The following is a 28,000-nucleotide window of genomic DNA, read 5'->3' on the forward strand; positions in this document are numbered from 1 at the left end:
AAGCACAAGTTCCATGTTTCATTATTTGATGATTGATTCATTAGCCTATATCGTGTCACCGACTATAGTGCATCAATATTCATTACTTCTACTACTACTAACCTACTTACAATAAATTACAAAATAATACCGACCTATTAAAATAACTTCAAACTTATTTTCAATAGTTCACAAATACTGCCGTGGTGTCTCAAAGGCTACCGGCAGCTACCGGCAACTTTTAAGGTGGAATGTTTTCTTTCGTGGTATCCAATGCACGAGTTGACGTCGTGAATCAACCAACACACCTTAAACAACAATGCTACAACGATCATTTAGTGTGTGTGTTTTTGGCTCTCTTTAATGACATGCTTTAATGATGATTGGATCTTCCAGCGCTTAAAAATGTATATGAATTTCAACCAGATTATGCCAACCGCGAATCTTCTGTTTCCGCACTTGTGTGTTGCACATTTCAACGCCACGCTGCGGTCTGTTTTATTTCATGTGCGATGGAGGCTGTTGATGGTGCTCCAGCAAGAGAAGTGTGCATCAAGTGGATCAGGAGTTGACAACAGATGCGTCGCTGCAAGCAGAAGCAGAGAGATCCGTGCAGGACAAGACTTCAACACAACGAGCAGGATGATTTCCTGGAACGATTATGGATTTAATTAGTTATCATAATTTTGAATTACTTGCCTGCACCATTCTCATCTCATCACTGTTTGTGATAAATGGTAAGTTAATGCTGCTTTTATCATGTGGGTCTGAGTTGAGTTTCAATTTTCAGTCATTATTTAATGTCATGCTGCAGCTGTATCGTCATACATTTTCTGTAATCAACTTATAATTATGTGATCTGCTTATATTGTAAAACAGACAATTGGTCTTTTTATATTTGTCCAGCTTCAAACTAGAGTGAGAGTCCCATCGTTACACCATGCAGTATGTATTCTCGCAAGCCTTCAAGTACAATACTAATTCCAAACACGTTTGTTTTATTCATGAAAACATTTTCTCAAACATTTAAAGTAATCAAAGCCCTGTACAATTTCATACTGGTCACTGTGTGGGCGTAGTAATTGGCTTGCATTTCATCTAGTCCATGCTTGGAATTTCAATTACAAGACTATGAGGTGACATCACTGCCTATAGTGATCTCTATACACATTTTACAGACTGAAAAACTAAAATGACTAAAAGAGGTCTAACCACGGGGGGCAGTGTAGTGGCCCGTGAGGGAATGGGGAAATTGGTGGGGGTTGGGTTGTGTGGGTAAGTGATGGGACAAAAAGAGGATGTCTCTACAAAACGCACAAAACAACAACAGCTCCTTATCACCAGAAACAAACACACAGACAGATACAGCAGCAACATGCATCAGTCCGGAGGAGATTTCAGGTGCCCCACATGTGCCATTTGAGGGCCTCCAGATAGGACCAAACAAAGACCCTCAGAAGTCATTTGCATATGAAAAAGCCTTACATGCTGTGGGAGGGGATGTGTGGTTGGCTGGATCTGGATCTCAAATAGGCAACAGGCCTGGATCCTTGATAAGATCAAGCTCAATAAAACCAGAAGGTGTATATCTCAGACACTAACCTTTAGGAAAGGATGGTATGTGTCTCATAGTTTGATATTTCCATTTATAACATATATATATAGTATTATAGTAGTAGTTTCCCTCAAGAATTTATATTTTGCTAAACTCTACACAACCAAAAAATATCTGTAAGTATATCCAGGCGTTCAGCTACCCTGAACTGAACTCAGAGGAATACTGAAAGTTGAGTGGACTCAGCAAAAAGCAAATCTTACAACAGACACCACCTGTCATGATTTCCTGCATCACATAAATGGACAGTCATTGACAAATTTTTTCCCGGTGGTTATAAGCTTTTATTTTCTTAAATGTGTGAATGTGTAAGAGTCTAACATATACATGTTACACTGCCTTAACATGTGGCTCTAATCTGGTCTGAATTTAATGGTTGATCCTTGTTGTAATGACTGCTAATATAGGCATATGGTCAGAGCATCGCCACTGATACCCATGATCTCCATCATACCCCTGGGGCACTTGGAACATACCTCTGTCATGCTGAGTCCAAGTCTAGACATGTATAAGCTGCTCCAGGAGAACTGTGCCTGCTGTCTGTGAAATTGATTGACCTCCACCAATGACAGATGATTGGTGCCTAAGTTGGTGAAGACGGAGCACCAAGTGTGATTGTGCTCTTCTGTGTCTTTATAGTCTGCACTCAGCCTGATTGGGCTCTTGAAGGATGATTACTGTGCATGATTATTGGAATATCTCTGCTCATATCAGCGTTGCTACATTTGTGGCCCCCAGCTTCATAATTATGTCAACTCCTTCTTACACCCCTTCATGCAAAACACACCTTCAAGTATTGCCATATCCATCTAATATCTATATATTACTTTCAGGGCTTTTTAGAAATGTGATGCAGTCTGATTATCATGTAATAGAAGCAACACTTGTGCAGCTGATTTGAAGCTTCCTTTTTGTGGCATCATGCCTCTGTGTCCCCTTATACACATTCCAGGGATTACGTGGATCATTGCCTCTGAGCTGGTCCCATTTGTTCTGCCTGGAGTGAGGCAATTTTGAGATGCCTGGATGTTAGCTATTTGTCTTTGATGTTTTTCTTGCACATGTAAGCGCTGTAGGGGGCATGTGTCAAGGTAGATGAGATTTTAGAGGGAAGAAGCAAAGAAAAAAAGCAACGCTTCATCATGGGGTTGAGGTTCTAGAGACGTTTAGTCTTCAGGTCAAAGTGAAACTATGTGAACTTCTTAAAATTTTATCTGACGAACTTGTGGGTACATGTTTGTGAAATTGCAATGTGCAGCCACACACTGCTCACACCCACACAACTTTCATTTAATCTCTAAGATATCATTGTCATACTGTGTTTTTTTTTCAAAATTATAGAAACTTAAGGGAAGGTTTAAGGGGAAAATCTTGAGTTTAGGCAGTTAAGGACTTTGACAAAAATTTGCTGTTGTTTTTTGAGATTTGAAAAAATATCTGTCAAAATTATAGATAGACATGCCAAACCATAATAAGGTTTAGAATAGCGTTTGTCCTTGAAATCAACTGAATCAGCAAGTTTATACAGATAGTCAGGATTAATAAACAAATGTCTGCTTTTACAAGGGAAGTCTGGTGGAGTGTGACATTAAAGTGACATCTTAAATTATTCTTTCAGGTGTGGATCTCATGAGCTGACTATTTATCTACTGTGCTAAAGCAATCTCCGGAAACATTTCCATTTGTGTTAATATGAAAGATATTACAATATAATTATCTGCAAATATGTGATGAAATTTATGATAGTGGAAAAGTTGAAATTGAAATTACAAGAAACATTTTATATATAAACAATTTGTTTACAACAAAAATATGAATAGCGTTAGTTTTTAAATGGAAAACAACACAGATGATTAAGTCATACACAGTTTGAGAATGATTACTTGTCATCCTTGTTTCTCAGGAGGATGAAGTGTTGATCCTTTCATTAGTATGGATAGCATGTGCTGACTGAAAACAGACTCAAACACAGAGCTCTAACCATGTGGCCTTAACATCCTGCTAATTAAAACACACCATAAAGTGTAAAGCAGTAAATGCCTCTAATTAATTTCTTCTTACTTTGGTCGGATGTTCTTTGTCCTTCTAGCATTCAATCTATTTCTATGGAAACAGATTGAGTTCTGAAGCCAAACAGTGGAATTGGTTACCGTGGCAGCAAGCCATGACGCCTTGAGAGGCCCTTAATTGAGAGCACGTCTGCTTAATTTTCTTTATTTTGTAATAGATAGCTGTAGCTTCTTGGGGAGTTTGACCTGCTGATGGAGACTGAGCAACTTTCTTCATCAAATACTTAGTATCTGAGTCACTTTCATAGCATTGTAGATATAACCTGATGTTGCCAAGTAGAGGACATCAATAGTGGCATATTGAAAATGTTTTTTTTTACATGAGGATTGAAAATACTGATTTTGTGGTAAAAATGATGCGATGTTTGGTGATATAAATATATAAATGTATTCTGTTCATAGGTGCCTCTCCTGACAGGCTGCCTCAAACTCTGGACCTGTGCTCTCCAAACCCGTGCCAAAACAGGGCAATATGCAGAACCCACAGGGACGGCTACTCGTGCTTCTGTGTGCCGGGGTTCCAGGGGGCTCACTGTCAGATTGATGTGAATGAGTGTGTTTCACAGCCCTGCAGCAACGGAGCCACCTGTGTGGACAAAGTGGGCAGGTTCTCCTGTCTGTGTTCTCCCGGGTTTACTGGTGAGTGGGAAGAACTGTGCTGCACTGAGACGACATTTCAGTCCCTAAAAAGCAGAAGGCTTTGTCACGAGATATTTCTGAGTTCATTACTTTGGGGATTCCTGGCAAATTGGACTTACTAGAAAAAAAACTGTAGCACTTACATGTGCACATGTATCATTTTATGTTATTTCTGTTTGGTCTGTCCAAGATTACTGAAGGGGCACAAAGGGTGCAACCGTCAAAACAACAGCCTCAAACAACTGCGTCTTATGAAATTATTAACTGAATGGATAATTATGAGCGCAGCATTGTGGTGCAGGGTTTAGCACTGTCGCCTCACAGCAAGAAGGTTCTGGGTTAAAACCTGCTGCAGGGCTGGGCCTTCCTGTGTGTCTGTATATACGTGCCCAGAGTGTACCCTGTTTCTCCCCCACTGTCAGGTGACCCTCAAGAATAAGATGGTATGGTTAATGGATGGATGGATAATAATAATGTGTCATACTTTTTCTAAGCTATTACCGTGTATGCCTCAATGTATATTTTCTTTTATTTTTATGTCATTCATTGTGATAAATTGGAGAAGATACTGTGTATAGTGTACAGTTTTTTTTCTGCCTTAGAGTAGCAAACATCTGCAGATCCTTGCTGTGAGATAAAAGAGCAGTCAACACATGATCACAGCCAGTCCACATAAAAGCTCATTTTTGCCCTCTGCCATCACTCTACGTATCTTGCTTCCCTGCCCTCTGACATCCGTATTGCTTTGACTTTCACAGGGGCCACTTGTGAGGTCCAGATTGATGAGTGTCAATCACAGCCGTGTCTCAGTGGTGGCAGTTGCCATGACTACGCTGGTGGCTTCACTTGCACCTGCCTTCCCGGTTTCCAAGGACACCGGTGTGAAATCAACACGGACGAGTGCCAAGAGCGGCCGTGCCAAAATGGGGCTCGGTGTATAGACGGGGTGAATGAGTAAGCAGCCCGGCCCCAGTCGTGGAAAAGACATATCTTATGCCAAGTTTAGACAAGCTGGACTATCATGCATAATTACAAAACTACATCTATTAACACAAACTGAGAAAAAAATTTAAATTATCAAATTTCTGAATCATAATCACAATCTTTTTGTGTGATTGTGTCAGATATAGCTGTGACTGCTCTCACACAGCCTTCACAGGCATCCACTGTGAGACACCACTACCTCAATGCCACTCTGAACCCTGCTTCAACAGCGCCATCTGTACGGACGACCAGGGTAACTACACCTGTGAATGCTGGCCAGGTAAATGGAATTGGATGGAAATGGAAATGTATTTCTGAGTTACAGACTTTATATTTTTCAAAAGTGTTTTTGAATAGTCAAGAGACGCATATATTGTAATCAAGGAGGAGAGACATGGACCTCAGAGGGAGGGATGAGAAATCAATTTGCAAAGAGAGAATAAGACAAAGCAAAGACAGAAGAATACTTAAAACACATGCATACAAATTTGTATCCACACTGTGGTATGATGTTGTTCAGACTGTGTGTTTACAGGTGTCTATGTGCAGGTGAACGCATCCATGCATCCACGATGAGAGCACCAAAAACAGAATCTGCCCTCGACATTCTGACTCTATCACGTAGTCTACACTGGATGTGATATATGCTGTCAATCATATACATTATTCCCATCTGAAACACTGTTTCCTCCTTTCAGGGTTCCAAGGGCATCAGTGTGAGATAGACATCAGTGAGTGCAGCAGCAGCCCCTGCATGCACGGAGGCCGCTGCATTGAGAGGTCATGGCAGGCCCTGTATGGCAGTGAGCCTCTGCTCCCTGAATATTATGACCAGCAGCATGCTGCAGGCTACATCTGCAGCTGTCCTCCAGGAACAACAGGTAATTTATTCTGAATAACCAAACTGAATTGATTATACACAGGTCTCTAATGACGGTTAAAAAGCAGTATATAGTTTCCACTTCATTCCATAGTATGTAGGGAATTAAGTTCACTCTGATATACCTGCAAAAATTACCAAAGATGTATTGTATCAGTGAACAGTGTGGAAGTTCAGGGCTCTGATCAGTGGGATGAGGAGTTTTTGCCTGGAGCAACAGCAGTGTGAGAGGGTGAATTTAAATTTGGGAGTATTTTGCTACTTACAAAAATATATTTTTAAAAATGTATGCTAAACATTATATGCATATTAACACAGTCAGTTCTACCTTTTGATGAAGTGAGAGCTGAGTTCATCCAAAAAGCAAATCATCTCACCCCTAATGGTATCTTGTCATGCAGATAGGTTGAGTTACTGAGTACTTTTAAATCAGTTAATATATTGTCCACTACAGCAGGTTTCAATAGATTTCTTTGTTGGGCTCAGTGCATCAATATTATGTTTGCATAACTAAGTCCAAATATATTATGTTTATATATTATATTAGGAGCATTGCAATAGAAATATCTTAAAATTTTCCAGAAACAACCTACAGGCAACTCATAATAATACACAGACTCTGACAGACTTTTAACATGTTCCAAATAAAAACAACATAACTTTTAAGTAAAAGTTAATGTTTCAGTTAATGTGCAGAGAACTCATCAGGGGTGTAATTTGTGACCTAAAAAAAAACAAAAAACAAAGCTAAATTAACTAACTAAATAACTGGGTGGGTGAACTCCCAGGACAGCTCCAGAATCAGCATCGTTGTGATAGAAAACAATTGAAAGAAAAGGCTGTAAAGTCTGTTGTTGACCTTATAACTTTGGTGAAATGACCTTTGTCAGGTTTGACATTTTCATTATTGTAGCGCCCCTCAGTGGTAGTATAAAAAAAGACACTGTGGCAGACAGAACATCATAAACTGCACAATTATTCTTTAGGATTGTCCCAGTTCTTTATAAACAAGAACCCAAGCCTTCACAATAGATTTTATAATGACACAACTGCATGTAGTAGCTTTTAATTGAGTCTCATTATGATGCTGTTTTCCTCTTGTCCCTGTTATGGTTGTGTAATTCCTGTGTGAGAGGGCTGTGGGACAGCTGACTCTTAATTGCACATTAGCTAAATGAGTGCTTAGGTCTAGGAAATGTGATCAACAGATAATGTACTTGATACTATATTACATATGATGATATTCATGTATTCGCAGTGCACCAATGCCTAGAGAAACGTAGCACTGTTGCATTGTTGGATGTTACATCAAATTATACAATTCAATTGCAAAAGCAGAAAATTCTAGTTCTCCTGCTTACACAAGACTTGATCTAGCGATGTAGGTAAGACTGTGAGCCGTTGCCTGCTGAGAGTTGTGTTCTAAAAATTGATTCCCTGCCAGTTGCAGTGGCACTGACTCACTAAGGTGGCCAAATAGCATTAGTTTAATCCCCAGGATCTGGCTTTGCTGGTCTCCTGACTGGAGCTATTCAGCTCTATGTGGTTGTAGAGAAGTTGACAAGGAGCGGACCTCCACTGGCATGGCCTGTACACACACAGACTAATATGGTGCAGTTAGACAAGTTTGGGAGAGTTCTGGGGGAAAAAGTGACGGCATGATGTGGACACCTGCACCATGGATTTGGGGAATTTTGTTGCTTGGAACAGGTAAAATCAAAATATGTTTTTGTGTAACTACATATTTAGTGTTGGTATTACATAATAGGAATTTCATTCAGCTGTTCTTTTATTCTTACATGCTACCAATATAAAACCGATAAATAACTTAATAGCTATCCACAGTGCACTTGAAGCAGCACTCCTGTTGTTACAGTATTTTTCTACATTGTACCGTGATGTACTATAGAACATGTAATTGTTGCTCAATAGGGCAAAATGCCTACTCGGTGCATTTGTTTCAGATTTAAAATCTGATAGCATCAATAAAAACAAACAGACAAACAGTGTACTACATGGAAACTTAAAGTCCTTAGTATTCCTATTATGTAATACCAACTAAAGTGAACTGAAGTGAACTAAACTGAACTGTAATAGTAGGGTTGGTCAGGTGGGGCTAACTTGACGACATGTGTATCAGAGGAGAAACGTGATAGTTCACACTATTTCAAAGGCCCGAAAAAGTAAAAAAAAAAAAAAAAAACAGGACCCATGATACTCATAAGGAGCAAGTGTCGACAAAATATGCCAGAAAATGCGGGGGGGTGGGGGGTCATGTCAGTGACTACACTAGCAATCATTATGCAACGTGCCCACGTAATAGCTCAACACAAGTGCATCAATGTGAGTTGTTAATGGTAAACTAATGGCAGAGAATTTCTTTTTCAGAGAAATGACAGTTATTACCTTTTATAGTGAGCAGAATAATCAAAATCAGCCCACAGTACATCATGTATACAGTGCATCATTTACATCTGCAATGATGCTTTATTTGCTTCACAACTGTAGTCACATAGTTTAGATTGATTTGTTTTTTTCCCTTGTTAGACAAAAACACAAGCTAGGTGATGTTATTGTTTTCTTGTGTTGACAGGTTCCCTCTGTCAGGAGGTGATAAACCAGTGTGATCCCAGTCCCTGCCAGAATGAGGGCAGGTGTGAGAGCCATGTTGGAGGCTACACTTGCCACTGCCTCAAGCAGAGTCATGATGGCATTCTCTATGGAGGTGTAAACTGTGATGTGAAGCTGGTGGGCTGTGAGGGACATGAATGCCAGAACCAAGGCTCCTGCTCTCCCTTTCTGTTGGATGGGACTCACGGTTACACCTGCTCCTGCTCAGCGGGGTACACTGGACCCCTCTGCGTGACCCTTACCACATTCTCCTTTGAACGCAGAGGCTACCTGCTGCTTCAGAGTCCCTTAGTGGATGCTGAGGTCTCTTGCAACATCACTCTCAGCTTCAAGACTGTTCTGCCCAGAGCAGTGTTGTTCCAGCGGAACAACAGGGGCCTGCTGCTGAGCCTGGAGCTGGAGGGAGGACAGCTTCGTCTCACACTGTGGAAGGAGGCTTCTGCTGGTGCTGAAGCAGAGCTTTCTAGCCAGTCTCTGGAGCTTCCACACAATGTCACAGACGGAGAGTGGCATTCTGTAGAGGCCCTGCTTGGAAACTGGGTGCTCAGCCTGAAACTCTTGGATGACACTGGGAGCTGTGGGAACCAGTCATGCCACAGGGTGGCCCCACTCCAAAGCACCCTGGGCAGGCTGGTGGCGCATCCTCAGAACACTTTTATCGGAGGAGTGCTTCAGGACTCAAATGGCCCTAGTGAGGCCTCTCCACTTCCAGCATTTATTGGCTGCATGCGGGATGTGTTTGTGGACTGGCAGCTCGTCGTCCCTGAGGAATGGCTGAGTGACTCTGCTGTTAATGTGTCCCCTGGCTGCAGCCACAGGGACCGCTGCCTGGATGTGCCTTGCCAAAACAGAGGACAGTGTGTCAACCTGTGGCAGAGCTACCAGTGCTTGTGTCCAAGGCCTTATGAGGGGCACGACTGTGAGGAGGGTATGTATACAGCTGTTAAATAATGGACTATATTATAGGTGGAAAAACTGGAAAGTCAAATAGCAACATTGGAAAAACTGGTTGTAGATTTTGGTTTTCTAAATCTATTAGTGCTGTCAAATGAGGTTTATTGCACAAACATAAACAACAACAAAAAATGTGAGGAAATATTTGATATCCAAAATAATAAATAATAATAACTTGGATTTTTATAGCTTTACAGGGAAAGAAACACAAAATAAATAAAGAACAAATAAATTAAAACAAGACGAGACAGAATAGGGATGGCAGAGATTGGAAGAGATGAGGCAGCTAGAGGCCATAGGCCTTGGTGAACAGGTGGGTTTTTAGCAGTTTTTTGGAAATGTCCAGAGATGCGGCTCTGCTGATCTCTTCCAGGAGAGAGTTCCTGAGGGTGGGGGCTGCCACACTGAATGCTCTGTCACCGAAAGATCGCAGGCTGGTGTCACCAAAAGCAGATATGAGACACACATTTACGCTGTAGGCTTTTTGAGATAACCAGATTAATTGCGATCAGAATACGAAGTCGCTCTCATCAAATTTCTGAAGTGGGTGAAAGAAAAACAAACATCTTCAGTTGCTGATGTGTAACAGAAGATAAGGGAGCAGAAACGAGGCCGATCAAAAGCCACAGTAAAGGACAGAGGCAGAGATCCTCTTATCTGACGCACTGGATTAACGATGGCAGGGATTCTATTTTGGAAGTACACAGAGGAACATTCAAGGAAACTGCACACCATTCAGTGAGCTAAGGAAACCTGTGATCAATACATTACAAGCTGAGTGATAAGTTGAATGAAACAAAAAAGGTTGCATTTTTCACTAAAGCTTGACTAGTTTGAGTTTTCCACTGAGGATATCTATAGCCTCTTGAGTCTAAAGCAGATTACTGATCACCAGTGTGTGATGGGATATTTGCATACACATTTACCCTAATGGACACAAATTCACACACTTCAAAAGTACCTGCACACATACAAATCCAAGCTTTTATTTAGCTGTTATATGACCTATTGTTTTCTGCATGACCTCCGTGTGTTCTCAGTGTTCTGGCTGCCTTATCAGGTGATCAAACCACAGTAGAAAGTGATGACAAAGGACACAGATCATACAGTATATGAGGGCTGCTGGCTGCTTAAATTTCCCCTTTCGTTGTCTGTTCTTCTTGGGACCTCAACGGAAACTGCTTAAATGTCTTTTCCCCAGATAGTGAGAATTCTGAGAACACCCAAATCTGTCATGATGCTCTTTTAATTGTAAATTTTTAGATTATATGCTTAGCACAGATGAGAAGAAACCCTCATAATATTAAATGAATGAATGGTATTAAAAGACATTTCTGAGATTTGGGGGCGTAAGCTCTGTTTGTACTTGGTGCACACTGAAATCAGTTGCATGCACCCCCACTCTCTTTCTGCATTTGGTTGAGTACAATGTTTTTCTCCTTTTTTATCTTTCTGTTCTCAGTACAAACAAAGACCTGCAAATGAATTACATTCTTGAACTTATAAAAACCCCTTTGAATATAACACATGTTGGCCAAGATGAAAAGTTCTGAAGATATTTCCCTGGTACTGACACCCAGTCAACTCTCTTTTCTCATCTTGATCACCTTTTCCCCCCTTTTGCAGAGCATGTGACTGCACGCTTTGGGAATGAGGACTCTCACAGTTACGCTGCGTTCACAGTCACTGATGATCTGGGTCACGACCTCCACATTTCCCTCTTCCTGCGTACACGGAGGCGCAACGGACTCCTCCTGGTGCTCGCCAACAGCAGCAGCCAGTACCTGCACATGTGGCTGGAGGACGGCAGGGTCACGGTTCAGCTCAACAACAACTTCGAGACTCTGCGGGGAGTGAGTGCGGTCAATGACGGGGAAGTCCACTTTGTGAGTGTAGAGGTGGCGGAGGATCATATGGCGCTGTACATAGCGGCTCAGAAACAGGGTGATGTGGAGATCAGGACAGTAGATGTCCAAGCGGGAGATACTGTGTATGTGGGAGGTCTGTTGGAGAGCAAGACGACTTCAGTGTTTGGTGGATATTTTAAAGGTTGCATCCAGGACCTGAGGATCAGTGACACTAGATTGCAATTCTTTGGGTTGGACACCTCAGTGAGAACTTATCCTTTGGAGTTCATGGAGAATGTGACCAGTGGTTGCTCAGGGGACAACGCCTGTAGTGTGAGTATTTCTATGTATTTATATTTTCAGCCTCTCTTACTGCTGATGATGTCTGTCTTTAGTGATGGAATAGTGTCACGTCTATGAGATCATTGACACATAGTTAAAACTCATCAAAGAGACGCCATGAAATATTTGGTATGAGTAAACCCCTGTATCGATTTCTCATCCTCAGAGGAACCCTTGTCTCAACGGAGGGATGTGTTACTCCAAGTGGGATGACTTTACCTGCACCTGCCCCCCGAGCACAGCAGGGCGGCACTGTGAAGAGGTCAGGTGGTGCGAGCTGTCCCCTTGCCCCACAGACTCAGAGTGCAGGATGCTGATCCAGGGATATGAATGTAAGTGAAGTCCAAATTAATCAGAGTGAGTTTTTAAGTCAAGTCTAAAGTCATAGGTGGCAAATCCAAGTCTGGTCACAAAAGTTTATGATAACGTTTTATTGTTTTTTGCTATGGTAAAGATTTTCAGGCTGGAATGCTGATGATTAAAATACCACAGAATTTGAACATTTTCCTTTAATGTATGTTTTATAATTTATTTTTTTACATAGCTGGCATCAAGACCTTATAATGCATAAACCAAAGAATTAAATAAAGCATATCTCAAGCTACTGTTCAAAGGGCCTGCCCAACACTGTTGTATGTATTAGTCATTGTTCTGGCACTTTTCCAGGCCTAAACTTGAGAAAAGTCATTTTTTGTAACTTCACTCTGACTCGAGTCCGAGGCTCAAGTCCACACCTGTGGTTATGAGAAATCTTTAATCAGTGTTAGAAGGTCGGAAAATGTTCTAACAGCTGATGTTAGATGGTGTAAAGTATAGTAAAGTGTCAACATGGAATCAAATGTCCCTCTAAAAAGGGTTAAAAGTTGTTGCAGCATATGTGATGATACTAGTAAAAATAATAAGTAATATTAGTCACATAATCACATCTACATGTGAACATCTACCAATGTAAATCATGGAATAAAAATACTAATTTTTAAGTTATTACATAATGTGACAGTTGTCACTCAGTTACTTCATGCTCTCAAATGCACCTGAACAGCGAGTTCATTTTTGTCCCATGTTTTTGAAGATACATTTTGCCTCCATGTTCTTCTGGAATCTTCTTGACATAATTTCTAGGTTTCTAGGTCTAGGTCTGTTACCTCTTAGACCTACATATACCTTATCTAATCTTTGACCTTGTTTGTGGTATTGGTCATTGCTGTCTTAATTGGTCACCATGTAACACACACTTGATTATATACCGGCCTCAATCTGCCCACACAGTATACTGAATGTGCTCCATAAAGCAGGATTGGCCTGAGGCCAGCTTATTCTTTTTTTACTGGGATTAGTGATGATTTACTGTGTTGCCGTCTGTCCTGTAAGCCACCCCCGATGTTAAGTGATTAACTCACTGAAGACCAAATACCTGCTTCTTACAGGTATTTACGATAGATGACCTCATGTAGTCGCTTAAAAGGATTTCAGTGTTATCAAACAGGGAAAAGCGAAGCTGTAATAATGTCTGTTGTCTGTCAGATCTTTAAATTAGAAGTCTTAATACCTTTGTTGTTTTCTGGTTTTTAAAGCCTGTAGATAAACCAGCTGACATAGGGTGCTACAAAGTGATTGTGTAAATGTGTAAACAAATATACATGGCAGATATTTTCTCCTAATCTTCTAGGCTACTCCAATGCAACTTTCATGAATGACAGCACTGTGCTGTCCTACCGGGGAAACGGCCATATATCCCGCAATCTAACCAACCTCTCCCTAAACCTGCGCACACGGAGGCGTAATGCAGCTATCCTGCATGCAGAGAAGGGCTCAGCATTCATCACACTCTCTGTCCAGGACGGGTTCCTCTTCATGGAGCTTCAGAGCACCGCTTCAGACGACAGTGAGGGGGAGGGAGGGGAAGGTGTGTCTACAGTCAGCCTCAGCAGCCGGAGGAGTGTCAGTGATGGTGAGTGGCACAGTGTCCATGTGTTCATGGCAGCGCCGTGGGCACCAACCTCCCGGTGGATGCTGGTTCTGGATGAAGAAATAGAGGAAGCCAGCACTTCCAGGAGCCAGGGAGGCAACATGGACTTCCTCAGGCAGGAGGTGGACATCTTCTTGGGGGGCCTGGCCCCCGATGCCGGCTGGTCGGTGGCTGGATGTCTGAGCACAGTTGAGCTGGGTGGCATTGCCCTGCCTTACTTCAGCTCCTCTGATGTGAACCTCCCGCGCCTACAGGAGGAGCAGTTCATCCAGACATCACTGCAACCACCGCTCCTTGGCTGCAATGGGGCCCCCGTGTGTGAGCCCAACCCCTGCCTGAACGGAGGGGAGTGCCAGGACCACTTCAACACCTACAACTGCAGCTGTGCAGAGGGCTGGGCCGGGAGACGCTGTGACTTCTTCACCAACACCTGCGCTTCCGGTCCCTGTGTCCACGGCAACTGCAGCGTCAACGGGCTGACCTACGAGTGCACCTGTGAGTTTGGCTACGCAGGTGTGGACTGTGAGGAGGAGGTAGATGTGTGTGAAAACCACCTGTGTGCCCATGGAGGCACCTGTCTGCACGGGCCGGACAGGTACGCCTGCCTCTGCCCTGAGAACTACACCGGACCCCTCTGCAAGTAAGTGTTCTGGATGTAGCAAAAAAAAACAGGAGAATAGAATAGAATAAAAATAGCCTAGAATAGTGGCTTTCTGGTGAAACGCAACAGGCTTGTGGAAAGTATAGACCAGCGGCAGAAGAGGAAACAATCCCAATATGAATATTCAATGCTTTGAAGATGACTTTGCTCTTCTATGAACGGTTTTCAGAGCTTTAGTTAGTTAGTAAACACAAAATACACAAATAAATGCTCCAAAATTGCACAGACAAGGGACCGCAGCAAAACACAAAGAAGATCCTTCACTGTAAATGTCTCCGCATCTCTGCCTCTGTTCAGCATTTCAACCACACCTGCAGTGAGTGTCTCAGAAGCTGCATTTCTATTCTAGTGTCAGCCAGAAAAGGCCTCAGTCTGCTGTGGTGTCTCACTACACAAGGCTCTCTGGTTCAGCACCAGTTTCTTTCCCCTGTCATCTACCGTTTGCCTCCGAGAACCAGCAGGGGAACGCCTCCAACCATTTATCCTGTAAACACACAGCCTCTTGCATTTTGCATCTCTTGCACAAGAAAAACCTTTGCAAGTGTCTCGCTAAGCAAGCCACCAGACAAGCTTCACGTCTCCCTTTACTGGGAACATCTACGCTGTAAAGTTTTCATCAAAATGACTTCTTTTTGTTTGTCTCTCTTGTTTGTGTCTCTTTCTACCCCCCATCTTGCCATCTGGTTCTCTCCAGTGAACGCATTGAAGAAATTCCGTGGTACATTGTTGTCAGAAAAGTGTAAGTTGTTTTATATTTTTTCTTCTTCTATTTCTCCGGTGTTCGCTATTTGTTTCCTGTTAGATATTTGTCTCTCATATGTCATGTACGCTGTCTCCTGTTTTTTTTGTTTGACAACATGCGACAAAACGCCAAGCAAAGCTAATATTACCGTCGCCTGTGACATTGTTTGCTTTAAAAGGAGATAACCACTGTTTCACATGAGTGACAGCTTAGTTCAAAATGATTCCCGGCACCTTAATTAAAACTCACCCACCAAAACTGTGCATTTTTTAAAATGAAAAAGCTTGTATTTTGTAATTGTTGAGGGATGAATTTCAAATTGCCAACGGATGCAGAACATTTTGGAACAGAGCTGCTGTGCTTCAGGCAAACACAAGGTTACAGAGGCCAAAGAGGAATGGTTGGCTTTGTCATTCCTGTACATGTGATTTGACATCCTGCTGGTGAATAGTTGCATGAGGTCTTTAATCTTATTATCCTGGTCACCTCCTAAACCTCTTTGTCTCCCCTGTGGAGAGCAGCGGGAGGCCGTACAATGCAACTCCTGTCTGGCTGATTCCTCTGCTTCCGTATAGACGTCAAACTCTGGGGAACTCAACAATACCTCTGACTGTACAGCCTCAAATAAAAACACACAAGTTGCACATGCTTTCACCCTCTAACATGTCTGATCGTCCTTTACCAGACGGCCCAAGCTGCCTGTTTCTGTGTGTGGCGATGACACCAGAAACTACACCTGCTTCAACGGAGGCAACTGCACTGAGCGAGAGCTTTCCTGTGACTGTCCCCCCGGCTTCATCGGACACCGGTAGGAAAGAAAGATACGTGATTATTGTTAAATGAAAACCTGTGAATAAGTAAAATGGATCCAAAATGATTTACCTACGGAGCATCGTGTGAGTTCAGGCAGAGAACTGATGTCATGGCTGCTTTAGCTGACAATCATTGGCTCATTTACCACCTGTGTGGCTAACAGCTGACCAGTATATTCATGCAGGTGCACAACATGGCCATTATAACCTGATAGCAGCAGCAGATGAAGTATATAACATATATAGCATTGTTTGATAGTTACTACTGATACATCACTGCATAAGCAGCATTTTACTGTTAGAGCAGGTTGAGGTGGAGCCAGTTTTACCCACTTTATATAGTGTTGGGTAGAATCGTCCAGTGGTCCTCATCCTAGGGGTCGGGCCCCTCCAGAGGGCCTTGAGATGATTAATAGGGTAGGAAATACTATAAATAACTATTATGGCTTTTTTTTCACTTTCTTGTGAAAACAATTGATAAAAAAGATAGATAAAAAGATTTAAATAGATAACCATCCCTTTAGGTCTCAAACAGTTATTTAAATGAAACCATCTGAGATCTTTAGAAGGCAAATCTCTTATTGATGGAACTACTTACAACTCATGGACATAAATGTAGTAAATGTAGTGCCAAACCTAACCATAAAACCAGCTGCTATAAGTGGTCAAAGTGTCTCTGACGGAACTGCGACTTTGTGTCTGCAGGTGTGAGCAGGAGGTGGATGAGTGCAAGTCCAACCCCTGTCTGAACGGAGGCTACTGCCGCAACCTCATCAACAAGTTTATCTGCGTGTGCGACATGAGCTACGCTGGAGACTTATGCCAGACGGATGTAAGCGACATTTACTTTTATGTGGCGGTTCTGCTGTGGCAGAACCTCTTCCAGCTGCTTTCCTACCTCATCCTCAGGCTGGACGACGAGCCAGAGGTGGACTGGGGAGGAAACGACTGAGTGTGTGGGTGTGTGTGTGTGTGGTGTGTGTGTGTGTGTGTGTGTGTGTGTGTGTGCGGTGTGTGTGTGTGGTGTGTGTGTGTGGGACTGTTTTGACAGTATGGGTGCAGGGTGGGGGGTGGGGGGTGGCGGGGGTCTGAAGCTTTGTCAGTGTATTTGCACAGGTGATTAATTGTTGGAAAAGCCCTGTAGTTTTCTTTACACAAATGTAATGTCCAGCACACTGCATATGTTAGGGTTTGCTCTAGTTCGACGTGCAGGTAATGGTACCACAGAGCTGTTTCTGTGCCTTAAAATGACACTTTGGTAATCAGAAGCACCTTATTCGATATAGTTATTTCTTTTACTCCATTTGATGTACTTATTTAAGTAGCTGTAAATCACACAGGCGGTAATTGCTTGTAAAACCACCACAGACAAAACCATTTAGGGCTGTAACAAATTAATTTAATTATAAATGAATCTGTTGATTATTCTCTTGATTAATTTACTCATCATTCAATCTATAAAATGTGAAAAATGGCCATCACATGTTGTCAGGGCCCATTCGAACCGTTCATTTTGTCTGAGCAACAGTCCAAAAAAACTAAACAAACTCAATTTGAAACAGGAAATCAGAGATTGTTTGCTTCATAAATCCCTTAAAATATGAATCTGTTATTAAGCTTGAAGGTAATTATTATCTGTATTTTGACTAATTAATTGATCATATATTTGTGTCAGCACAAAACTGCAGGGTGGTTACTGTGGTCTAAAGGGAAGGATAGTCTACATTCAATAAAGCCCGTTTTTGGTGAAGGGAGGAACATTATAATTTATTTAGTTATTTATAATGTTTCTCATTGAGGATATCTGTCAGTCTCGTCTGAACTGGATTTTTCGAGCTCCGTACGGATGAACGTGTGAACTATCAAAAACAGTCACAAAAAGCACCTACAGGGGCTAGGAGACGACAAGATGTCTCTTTGTTCTTGATGTGCATTCAGAGCACTGCGGTGTCTGATTGACTGACTGACTGACTGACTGACTGACTGCTGTGCGTTGTTTTGTACCAAAGAAGAAGTTTCTTTCTCTAAACCTTCCTGTGTGAGGCGAGGATATTTTAAGCCTGAATTCTCTGCGGCTCTGCTTGAACGGTACCTATCAACATTTACCATGCTGTTGTGGTCAACGTTTCATAACGCTCTGAATCATTGCACTTGTCTGTTCCTCATGGTAGACTTGCTCATGGTAGTTTTCTCAGTGTTGTTGTGCTGACACTGTGCTGAATGATCCATGTATGATACATGTCACTTCTATCTTTGTCTTTCCTCCATCATATTCTGTCCTCATGTCCTGTCTCTGTTTTAAATCCTGTGTCTGTCTCTGTTGTTGTCAAATAAAAAAAAAAATCTTTCTTACCAATCTTGATTTGTTTGTCTGTCTTTTCATCAACTGTTTTTCTTTTCCATAACAACATATTTGTTTGATTCACATTTTCACGTCCTATTTTCACCTTGGTACAAACTTACTTACAAACTTATTAACTGTGTATCGGTGTACGTGTCTGTGCGTGGAGAAGTGGACGTGCCCAAGTCAGATGGCACCCGTGACACCAAACATAGACACCTAATCTCTCTTAACAAGATCTAGTGTGGGTATATCCCAGAATAGCCCAAGTTCATAGCCAAAGTTGCAACGTCCATGCAAGTTTATCTGAAGTTAATAAAAGGGTTCAGCAGTCTGAAATAGTCAAATCAAGTAAATACAGTATCTTCCAAGGACTGTTTCCAATGACACTATTTCCCCATCGAGCTGCAGTAAAGGGAAAATAACAAACAAGTCTTGGACAGCTGAAGCCTTTAAAATGGCCAGTATGAACAGGATGATTACATCAAGAAAAACTTGTTTCAATGTTCATATGGGCACATGACTGTTGTTTAAAGACCTACTTTCCTTTAATAAAAAAAAAAAGTCTTTTTGATGATGTGGAAGAAGTTGACTGGCTCACACAAAATCCTGAGCTTAACCCCAGCCCTCATCACCCAACCTCACTAATACTGCTGTGGCTGAATGGGATCAAATAACTTGCAGCCAGGCTCCAGAATCTGTTGGAATATCTTCCCAGAGGAGTGGGGTTTTTGTTTAACGTATGTGTGTAACGTTCAGGCTCCCACATACTTTTGACCACATAGTAAATATGCAATGGCACTTCTCTTTCGTTACACCTGCTGTCTCGCTCCCGTCTTGTCTCTTTCAAGTCTGTGTGTGTGTGTGTGTGTGTGTGTTTCTGTGTGTGTGTGTGTTTCTGTGTGTCCTTTGCAGCCCTAATGGTGAGGAAAGAGGGGGAGGAAATGGGAAGCAGTTCTTCAGTGCTGGCACTGATGTGGCCATCCTTTGGGAGAGAGAGTGAGAGAGAGAGAGAAATGTGCTTTGCCAGCAGAAACAGCAGCATGTGCCGCTGAAGTGCAGTTTCAGCAGAGAACTGGTGACATTCACAGAAGTTCGGTCTGCTTCACAGAAACGTATGAGGGCAGCTTATGTGGCAGGCACACACACACACACACACACAAACACACACACACACACACACACACAAACACACACACACACACACACACACATAGACAAACACGCACAGATTGGGTTGATTGTGCTGACAGCAGGGAAGCATAGCTGCCATTTCTGTGTGTGTGTGTAGCTGCTCTTGTTGTGGCTTCAGGGTGGCCTTGCCATGTACCTTAGAGACTGGTTAGTCAGACATCTCCGCGACTCTCCTTCTCTTTCTCTCTCTCTCTCTCTCTCTCTCTCTCTCTCTGTGTGTGTGTGTGTGTGTGTGTGTGTGGCAGTCAGTGACTGATGGCGGGTCCTGGCTGCAGCCTGCTCCGGTTCGCTTGTGTCACACTTGCTCTGACAGCCAACTGTACTGCGGTGACAGGTAAGCACTTTCCAGGAGTCAACAAAGAACCTGTAGCGAGGAAAAGGGAAGTGTAATGTCTACAGCAAGTTTTTTTTTTTTTTTTGCCTCAGGATATGGATGGTTGTATTTTTATTAGAATTATGTATCCACGTTGATTGCTCGGTGTAAAGTTTGCTTACTTCTGAGATTTTTTTTCCCAGAGCCTTGTGTAACCTGACAAGCTCAGTGAGAGGCTTTAGTTATGGAGATAGTGTCAGCCAGAATTTGAAGTGCTATGGGACGATACTTACAGCTGTTGTGCTGTTGGTAACCTTGTATCAGCCACTCAGAGTGTCACGACTATCACACCTACCACGACGACTGATGTAAGTGCAATCTGCTGCTGCTTCTGGTTAATGAATGTTAACAATCACTCACCTGCTGCTGGAGGCTTTGATTCGTCTTGATTCACTGGGTTTGACCGGTGAGGTCAGAATCGTGTGTTTGCATGCAGGGTACTGGTGTTTCTGCTCGGTGGTGAGGCTGTTTGTGTGTGTGTATTTATTTTATTTTTTTTTTTGGTGTGTGAAGATCAAAGGGCCACGAGGGCTGTGTGTTAAAAATTAATCTTAGCAGGTTTCACAAGTCATTGAAACACCCTCAGACACCTCATGTAAAATAGCTTTTCTTCCGACTTGAAAAGAGTGTGTGTGTGTGAGCTATTTTTGGTGTGTGAGTGTTTTTTTGTTTTTTTTTCTGGTGGTGTTATGTGCTGATGGGATCATCAGGCAGCATCTTGTCTGTATGTATGTGTATGTGTGTATGATCCTCCACAGATAAAGCGTGCTCCAGACAGCTCTCGGGTGGCTGCCGTGCTGGCGCCGTGTCTGATTGGCTTGGCGGTAGTGGTGATGGTGGGGCTGGCGATGGCCGTAGCCAAACTGCGCGAGAGGCGGCAGATGGAGGGAGGTTTCAGTCCACGGCAACTCGAGGCTCCTGGTGGTCGCAGCCCACCTGCTGAGCTGGGAAACACATCCATCAGCACCTTGGCAGCGCGCGTGGAGCGCCTGGTGTAGTGTAAAGCAGGCAGGAGAGGAGAAGTGTGTGTGTAAGAGTGTGTGACTGCAGAGGGAAAGTGTGAGAGAGAGACAGAAATAAACAGTGTACCCTGTGTGTGAAAAATCTTTCAACCAAAACATTTGCCTGAATTTTTTTTTTTTTTCTATAAGCATCTGTTTCTCTTTCCCACCTCCCCGCAGCTGACCTCTGAGGGTTTGACCTCTGACCTCTTACTGTCCATCAGTCTGGTGTCTGTTGTCCTGCTGCTGGTTCTCATCCTGACCTCCATTGGACTGGTGGTGGCGCTAAACCGCCGCGCCACCCACGGCACCTACAGTCCAAGCCGGCAGGAGAAGGAGGGATCGAGGGTGGAGATGTGGAGCATCACCCAGCCGCCACCTATGGAGAGACTGATATGAGATGCAGGTGGGGGCAGTGTTTACATGCAGGCTCTCACTGTTAGAGTCGTGTAGGAGCTGATAAGCAGAAATACTCCTGATACCAGATGTATGGCCAACTCAGATGGGATTGAACATCTGGATCCTGCCTGTAAACATGGTCTTCACCTCGCAGTACCTCCATCCTAAAACTATCGTTGCTGTCTTTCTTCATTCGCCAATGCACATGCTGGAAGACTGTATGAGATCTTGTGTGTAAATACGTAGCCCAGAGATGTTTTGCACCTGGCTTCACCACCCAGCAGTTCATCCATCTAAATGCAAAGATCTGCAATCAGCAGGTATTGAGTCTGTCACATCATTGTGTCCATAATTATAGAGCTGATGGACCAGTGAACACACACACACACACACACACACACACACACACACACACACACACACACACACACACACACACACACACACACACACACACACCACACACACACACACACACACACACACACACACACACACACACACACACACACACACACACACACACACACACACACACACTTACACTATATCTTAAAACCTCATCCCGAAACAAGCAGAATAAATCTAAACATTCCTTATTTAAATTCGATCCATGTGTATTTATTACAGGAAAATTGTCTCTTCTACTTCTAGTAGTCATCTTTCAGGATTATAGTTGCACTAGTTGAGAATAGTTTCTTCAAGGTTGGCTTGTATATTGTTAGTAACTCGAGCTGTCTGATTTAAGTTGTAATTTTAATTGTACATACTGTTCTGATTGTTTTGCTTATTATTTTTTAAACTGTGAATTTTACTTTGTACCTTTTTTAATTATTGGCAGCTGTACGGAAAATCTGTTGGAAAATTAAAGTGAATTTATTCGTGTTGATTTATTCAAGGTCTACAAAGTGTTACGTCTTTAGGGACAGTGTGATTCTGCTTTTAGTGTTTGCTTAATCAATAAACCGACACGCTTATAGTCACACGCTCTGTCACCTCCAAGTGCATAGAGACCCAAAAACCAACCAGTGCTCCTGTACTGGAATAACACCTGGCCCCAGGTTTTCTGTCTGTCTTATTTGTGGCAATTTAATGAAATGCAGCTTTGGAAAATGCACAGTGTGGACCCTGGGGCAGTTTCTTGCTTTACCTGGTTTTGGCTGTGTGAACTGTAAATACACAATAAACCACACTGACTATTTTGTCAATACAACACATGTTTTTTTTTTTCCCCACATAATGTGAGTCTATGTTGATACAGTGTTTTGGTATAAAGAAAATGAGTCTGGTGATGCATAGGAATGAAACAGTATAATTTATTTTCAGTTCACAGTGCATACATTACGTGCAGTTGTACCAAGTTACTCATCATCAATAGCTCATTAGATTGACCTCAGTTGTTTAAGACAGTTGTTTTCTCTGCCATGAAAACATGCAAGTGTGCACAGAATCAGAAAATCAGTAAATGGCATACAGAAAAGTTAATCATCATTACGATACCCAAACAAGAGACTGAAATGAAAACTAAAAAGTTGCTTACTGTAACATTCAGTGTATTTGTCCATATACTGAAAATATTAATTTTTTTTTTTTAAATGCGTAATTTCAGGGAAATGATGTTAATATCTCTGTAAAGTTGAACGCTGCTACATAGTCTTTCAACCTCCTCTCACTCCAAATTTGCAATTTCAGGACACTTATACTTACTATATATTTACTGTTCGCTTAGCTGTCACAAGCCTGCAGACATTGAAATGCAAATCCCCTGACAATCCTCTCTATGTCGTTGAACGACGTTAGTGTAAACGGGACCAGAGTTACGGTTAGATTTACAGTAGCCGGTTAACCAAAAAAAAGTAGAAATGCTTTCCTCTACATAAATTGCAAGGCAGATGACAATCAACTCTACAATACCCAATGCAAGGCAGAATGATGTTCATTTCCATCATTTTTGATTTGATGGAATTGCTAAATACTGAACTAATAATCAATACCAAAAGAATAAACAACAACTGTAAAACTAAACAAAACAAAATCATAGCATACAACACATACAGGTACATACATGCAGATACAACAGTAAGCATTGTACCATGTACAAGTAAGCGTCAGTCTCTGCTCATTAAAACGTGTCAGATGCTCCTGAACATGAATGGCTACATGGGACATTTTGTTAATATTCTCTCTCTATTTCATTTCTCCAAAAATAAAATCTAAAACATTCAAATATTAGGTGTCTTTTTTTTTTTTTTACAACATACAACACCAATCATATATTATCCATGTAAAATATACTCAAGCCAGAAAAAATACACATCTATTCAGTTGAAAATAATCTTTCATCAATATGAAATCAACTAGAGAAACTCGTCTGAGAAATGTTTTTAAATACAGTTAGCTCAGAATGAGTGTTAAAGGTGTTTTAAAAAAGAGAGAGAACAAAAAGAAGAAGAGCACAAACTATACAAGTAATCACCTAAAAGTACAATCAAAGAAAGTACCTAATTTACAAAAGGACGAATAACCCAGAGAAATTCAGAGATCCTCTCTTAAATACAGACAAGAAGGTTCCCGCTGACCACCGCAGCAAAGGAAAACACTGAGTAACTCCAGCTGGACTGCAGCTGAAACTCAGAAACAGAGCAGCTACAAAAACAATGCGAGAACCCAAGTTCAATTCAGGTCAGTTTCTCAGGTCCAAGTTGGGCTTCTTGTGTGTGTTTATCATATAAATACCGAAATGTTCAATGTTCCTTACTGAGATTGAAGGTGGTCCGAAAACATTGCATACTCATTCCTTCTATAATACTGTACCTTGTTGTGATTATACTGGATGGTACTCCGACTGTATAAGGCACACCATACACTCCCTCTTTAACACCAAAAGACACACCTCAGCTCACACAATTAAATAGACTCTAATATTTATTTATTTAGGGATGCATGGTTTATTCCCACTAGAAACTATTTTGATTGTGATTATTTTTCAAGTAGAATCGTATATAATATAATGTGAAAAAAACTGACCTTTCTGATCATTTTAAATATTTGCATAGTAAATAAGTTTTTTAAAGTGTTTGCAATGAATAAGGCCAGTACAGAGATTGTTCTGGAGTCTGTTTTTTTTTTCCTTTTTGGAATTATTACTAGGACTGATTCCTGGGCTTTTAGAAGCACGCCAAAGACTTTATGAGCAAATCGTTAACGCAGAGCAGCACTCAAAAAGTGGAGAAATAGCTGCTATTAAACTGCCACACCGACTGGCGTCTGGCATAAATCATAAGAACAACGAACCATAAATGTAATAATCCCAACACAAGCACATGAAAAAGCTTCTTTTTTTCTTTCCTTTTCTCTGGGTTTGTGGCGATGCAGAGAATGATGGGAACCCACAATCTCTGGACATGGCGTTTCTCTCCACAGGAGAGTCTGTTATAGAAATACTTTAGACTCTGTACACATTACATCCATGTAGCGACTCTCTGAGGAGAACTGTATTGCTTCATTACAGTACAATCATCAACCACTGCATTACATTACAGTGTGTGACTCTAACCTTGAAGGACAGAGATTGCATTTCCTCATGTGAGACAGAAAGAGGATAAAGACTGACTTATACAAGTCTGGAAATACTCTGGATTTTTTCTTAAATGTCAACAAACCCCATCAAAACACCAGAACAATAAATTGATACTGACTAGTAATCCAATTATTAAAATAGTCCCCAACAAATGCAGTATTTACTCCTATTTAAAGATGCGACAGCCTTTTCTGAGTCAGTATCTGTGACTCTTTTTTAAAAGTTTACAGCACCAGTAAGAACAAATGGGCTCGGGGCTGAGTGCCACAGACAGGGTAGGGAAGTCTGAAAGCAATGAGACAGAATAATGTATTGTTAGTTTTGGTCTTTCCATGGGATTTGATGATAATAACTCAAGTGTAGAGCATTGCCAGCTATATCCTATAAAGTTCACCCTTTCCACATCCACTCCAAACCTCACAAACTCCACAACAACTGGCCACCATTTTTTTTTCTTTTCTTTTTTTTTTTTTTTAAGGTCGAGAGTGAGAAGTAGATTTGCTGAAAGAAGTAAAAGGCAGAAAATTAGGAGAGACAACATGAGGAGCAGAGTGGTGAAGGTGGAAAAAGAGAAAGAAGACGAGATGGAACAAGAGTACTGGCTTTTTTCAGATCATCCATTTTAACTTTTGAGTGTATTTGCATCTCGTCAGAGTGACGGAAGTGTCCTGAGGAACGCAGGAAGAGGAGAGAAAGAGAGGTTCCTACGTGCACATCTCATGATCTGGAATGCAATTTAAAAACAGCAGCTTAAAGCACATCATTTATTAACTACTCTATTCATTCAGATAAATACAGTGCTGTTTAAGTACTACTAATTGTTGCACGTAAGATCTGACATTATTCTGATTACAAAGTACCTGTTATGGTATCTATAGATTAAGACACCAGAGCATCATAAACAAATCACATGTCCATTTAAGGCATGGTGATAGAAAACATTATATTACACAGTGTATAATTAGTTTCAAAGGCCCGAGTGGACTCTGTATCTGGAAAATCCTGTCTCACTTTTGTTCTCGCTCAAATGATTTAAGTACCAGGTAGTAATTACTGAGTATTATTAGTTAATCTACAAGTGCAAGTTCAGTTTAATCATGTGAAATGTTTGGAACACTGAGTAGACGACTGACACGATGGTGTGTTGAGGAGCTATCGTCCCTTCTTAATTCTGAGTCTTTTTCTGGATTGAAAAATTAACAATTCCTCCATCACCGGTTGGCTACTTACGTTTTCCCCAAAAATATAATTCATGGGTTATTGTTGGGTGATGCTTTGTGAATGTGTTACAAGATGAAAACATAAAAATACCTCATCCAGAAATTTAGTCGAATCCAGGCAGAAATGCTATGAACAGGAGAAAACAAATCTTCTTATCGTGTCTTTCTTGTTTGTAATTGAGTTTATAAAGTTGTATTTTCTTAAAACAACTGGGATAACAGCACTCCAAAAAAAAAAAAAAAAAAATCGCACTCCTATGGCCTCACTTTGTGTTTTTGGAGTGTCGCTATCTTTCAACATTTCCCACTTGTTTTAAAAAACTTGTTAAACTCATAAGTTGTTGTTACTTCAGCGAAACACCCAGTTCAGTTGAAAGAAAAGTACTTATTTTGTGTTGGTTGTGAAAAAACCTGCCACTGGAGTGAGATGACTTTCACCTGTTTCTTTTCCAAAACAAAGTTGAATTTTTGTGTTTTTAAAACAAGTTTACGTGTAACTGGAAATAGGTTAAAATACTTCTGTTACGATGGCAGATTTCTTTCACAAAAAATAAGGATTTCATTATATAAATACAGAGCTGGATGATAGATGGAGAATTCTACGGCGCACCAATTCATCTCCATCTTTTTCCTGCAATAGAGGTTGTAGCTTACGGTTCGATGCCTGTATGGCATCAAATTCGTTTGTGACTTTTCCTGATGGCTGAGTGCTGATAAAAAAAAACAAAAAAAAAAAACTTCTGAACCGATCATGTTCTCTGTGTCTGCAGCTAATTGCTATAGAAGAATGACAGTGAACATATTTCATTAGGACCTATGGCATTTTACAGACTCCGAGTCTTTGACGTCCCTTAGGACTCATCTGTGGCTTTGCCCTGGACCTGGTGGTGACTGTTGTTGCAGTGAACCTGTGAGAGCTGCAGGCTGGTGTGGAGGACGGAGCTGAGGCAACACATGGACTCAATCTCCTCAAGGAGGCCTTGATCCTGCACCACAGCTGCCCCGGAGCCTTTACCCTGACCCAGACACAGGCCGAGCCCCAGGAGCCCCTCCTTGGACACCTCTTTCTCCCACGGGACCGGCATAGCTGACTGTCTGTGCTTCGATGGGTTCCCCTCACCCTCCAGGTGGCCCTTGCTGCCCTGCCTCTGGAGAGCCTTTTCCTGGTAGTGCCTCACCGTCTCCTTGGACAGCACCTTCCTCCTCAGGACGTTGGTGGAGGAGGTCTGGTTCTGGTTCTGGGTCTGAGGAGGTTCCGTGCTGGTTTGGGGGTCTGAGATGGTCCGAGACCGGCCCGCTGGACCAGGAGAACAGTCTGGGTGAGAAACGCTTCCTGGAGAACTTTGGGTGTTAGAGAGAGTGGGAGGTGACGGCGTGGGTCTATGGGACAGTACGGGCGAGTAGGAGAAGCGGTGTCCTGGTTGTCGTCCTGAAGGTAAAGTATGAAGGGCTGGGTCAGAATTGGGCTTAGGAGGAAATAACAGGGGCTTGGAGAAATCAGCAGCCTGGTCTGGGGGTGCAGCAGATGTGACGGGCACTGGAGGAGCTGTTGCAGGTTTCTTGGACACCTTCATGCTGCTCTTATTGGGCTGTCTGCGTGGGGATGGTGGGAGGTGTTTCCCGTGGACAGCGCTGTCGTCCTGGCCCATATTCCAACCCCCCTGATCCCCAACTCCGCCACCATCACCTCCACTCTCATCTGCAGGTTTAGACTCGCTGGAAAGTGTCGGTTTGGTCTGCAACAGAACATAAAAGGTAATACCATTAA

General features: G+C 42.0%; 2 protein-coding genes across 4 annotated transcripts in view; one reads left to right on the top strand and one right to left on the bottom strand.

Moving 5' to 3' along the window:
- Positions 1-315: 315 nt before the first annotated feature.
- Positions 316-23,684, top strand: crb1 (crumbs cell polarity complex component 1). 2 transcript variants are annotated; one of them, XM_056377718.1, is made up of 14 exons: positions 316-716; positions 4,066-4,302; positions 5,061-5,256; positions 5,427-5,566; positions 5,985-6,167; positions 8,760-9,725; positions 11,378-11,931; positions 12,107-12,272; positions 13,610-14,549; positions 15,265-15,309; positions 15,998-16,120; positions 16,830-16,956; positions 20,791-21,062; positions 21,214-21,351. In XM_056377718.1, exons 1-13 carry the CDS (start codon positions 641-643, stop codon positions 21,028-21,030), a joined length of 3,993 nt encoding a protein of 1,330 aa, XP_056233693.1. In that variant the 5' UTR covers positions 316-640; the 3' UTR covers positions 21,031-21,062; positions 21,214-21,351. The 2 variants fall into 2 exon arrangements, with proteins under 2 accessions (XP_056233693.1, XP_056233694.1); XM_056377719.1 differs by lacking the exon at positions 20,791-21,062 and having other exon boundaries at positions 21,214-23,684.
- Positions 22,729-28,000, bottom strand: part of dennd1b (DENN/MADD domain containing 1B) — a 106,107-nt gene continuing 100,835 nt past the window's right edge. For both annotated transcript variants that reach the window (XM_056377721.1, XM_056377722.1), the window contains one exon: positions 22,729-27,968. In XM_056377721.1, the coding sequence (XP_056233696.1) occupies positions 27,084-27,968 (885 nt within the window). In that variant the 3' untranslated portion in view covers positions 22,729-27,083. The remainder of the gene's footprint in view (positions 27,969-28,000) is intronic.

Source organism: Seriola aureovittata, chromosome 6 (assembly GCF_021018895.1).
Source record: "Seriola aureovittata isolate HTS-2021-v1 ecotype China chromosome 6, ASM2101889v1, whole genome shotgun sequence".
Classification (NCBI taxonomy): domain Eukaryota; kingdom Metazoa; phylum Chordata; class Actinopteri; order Carangiformes; family Carangidae; genus Seriola; species Seriola aureovittata.

Excerpts from the sequence above, each read along its gene's own strand:
- crb1 (XM_056377718.1), top strand. The coding sequence starts at position 641 with ATGGATTTAATTAGTTATCATAATTTTGAATTACTTGCCTGCACCATT. Across the intron at positions 12,273-13,609 it reads GCTGATCCAGGGATATGAAT|GCTACTCCAATGCAACTTTC; the intron begins GTAAGTGAAGTC and ends CTAATCTTCTAG. Across the intron at positions 14,550-15,264 it reads TACACCGGACCCCTCTGCAA|TGAACGCATTGAAGAAATTC; the intron begins GTAAGTGTTCTG and ends GGTTCTCTCCAG.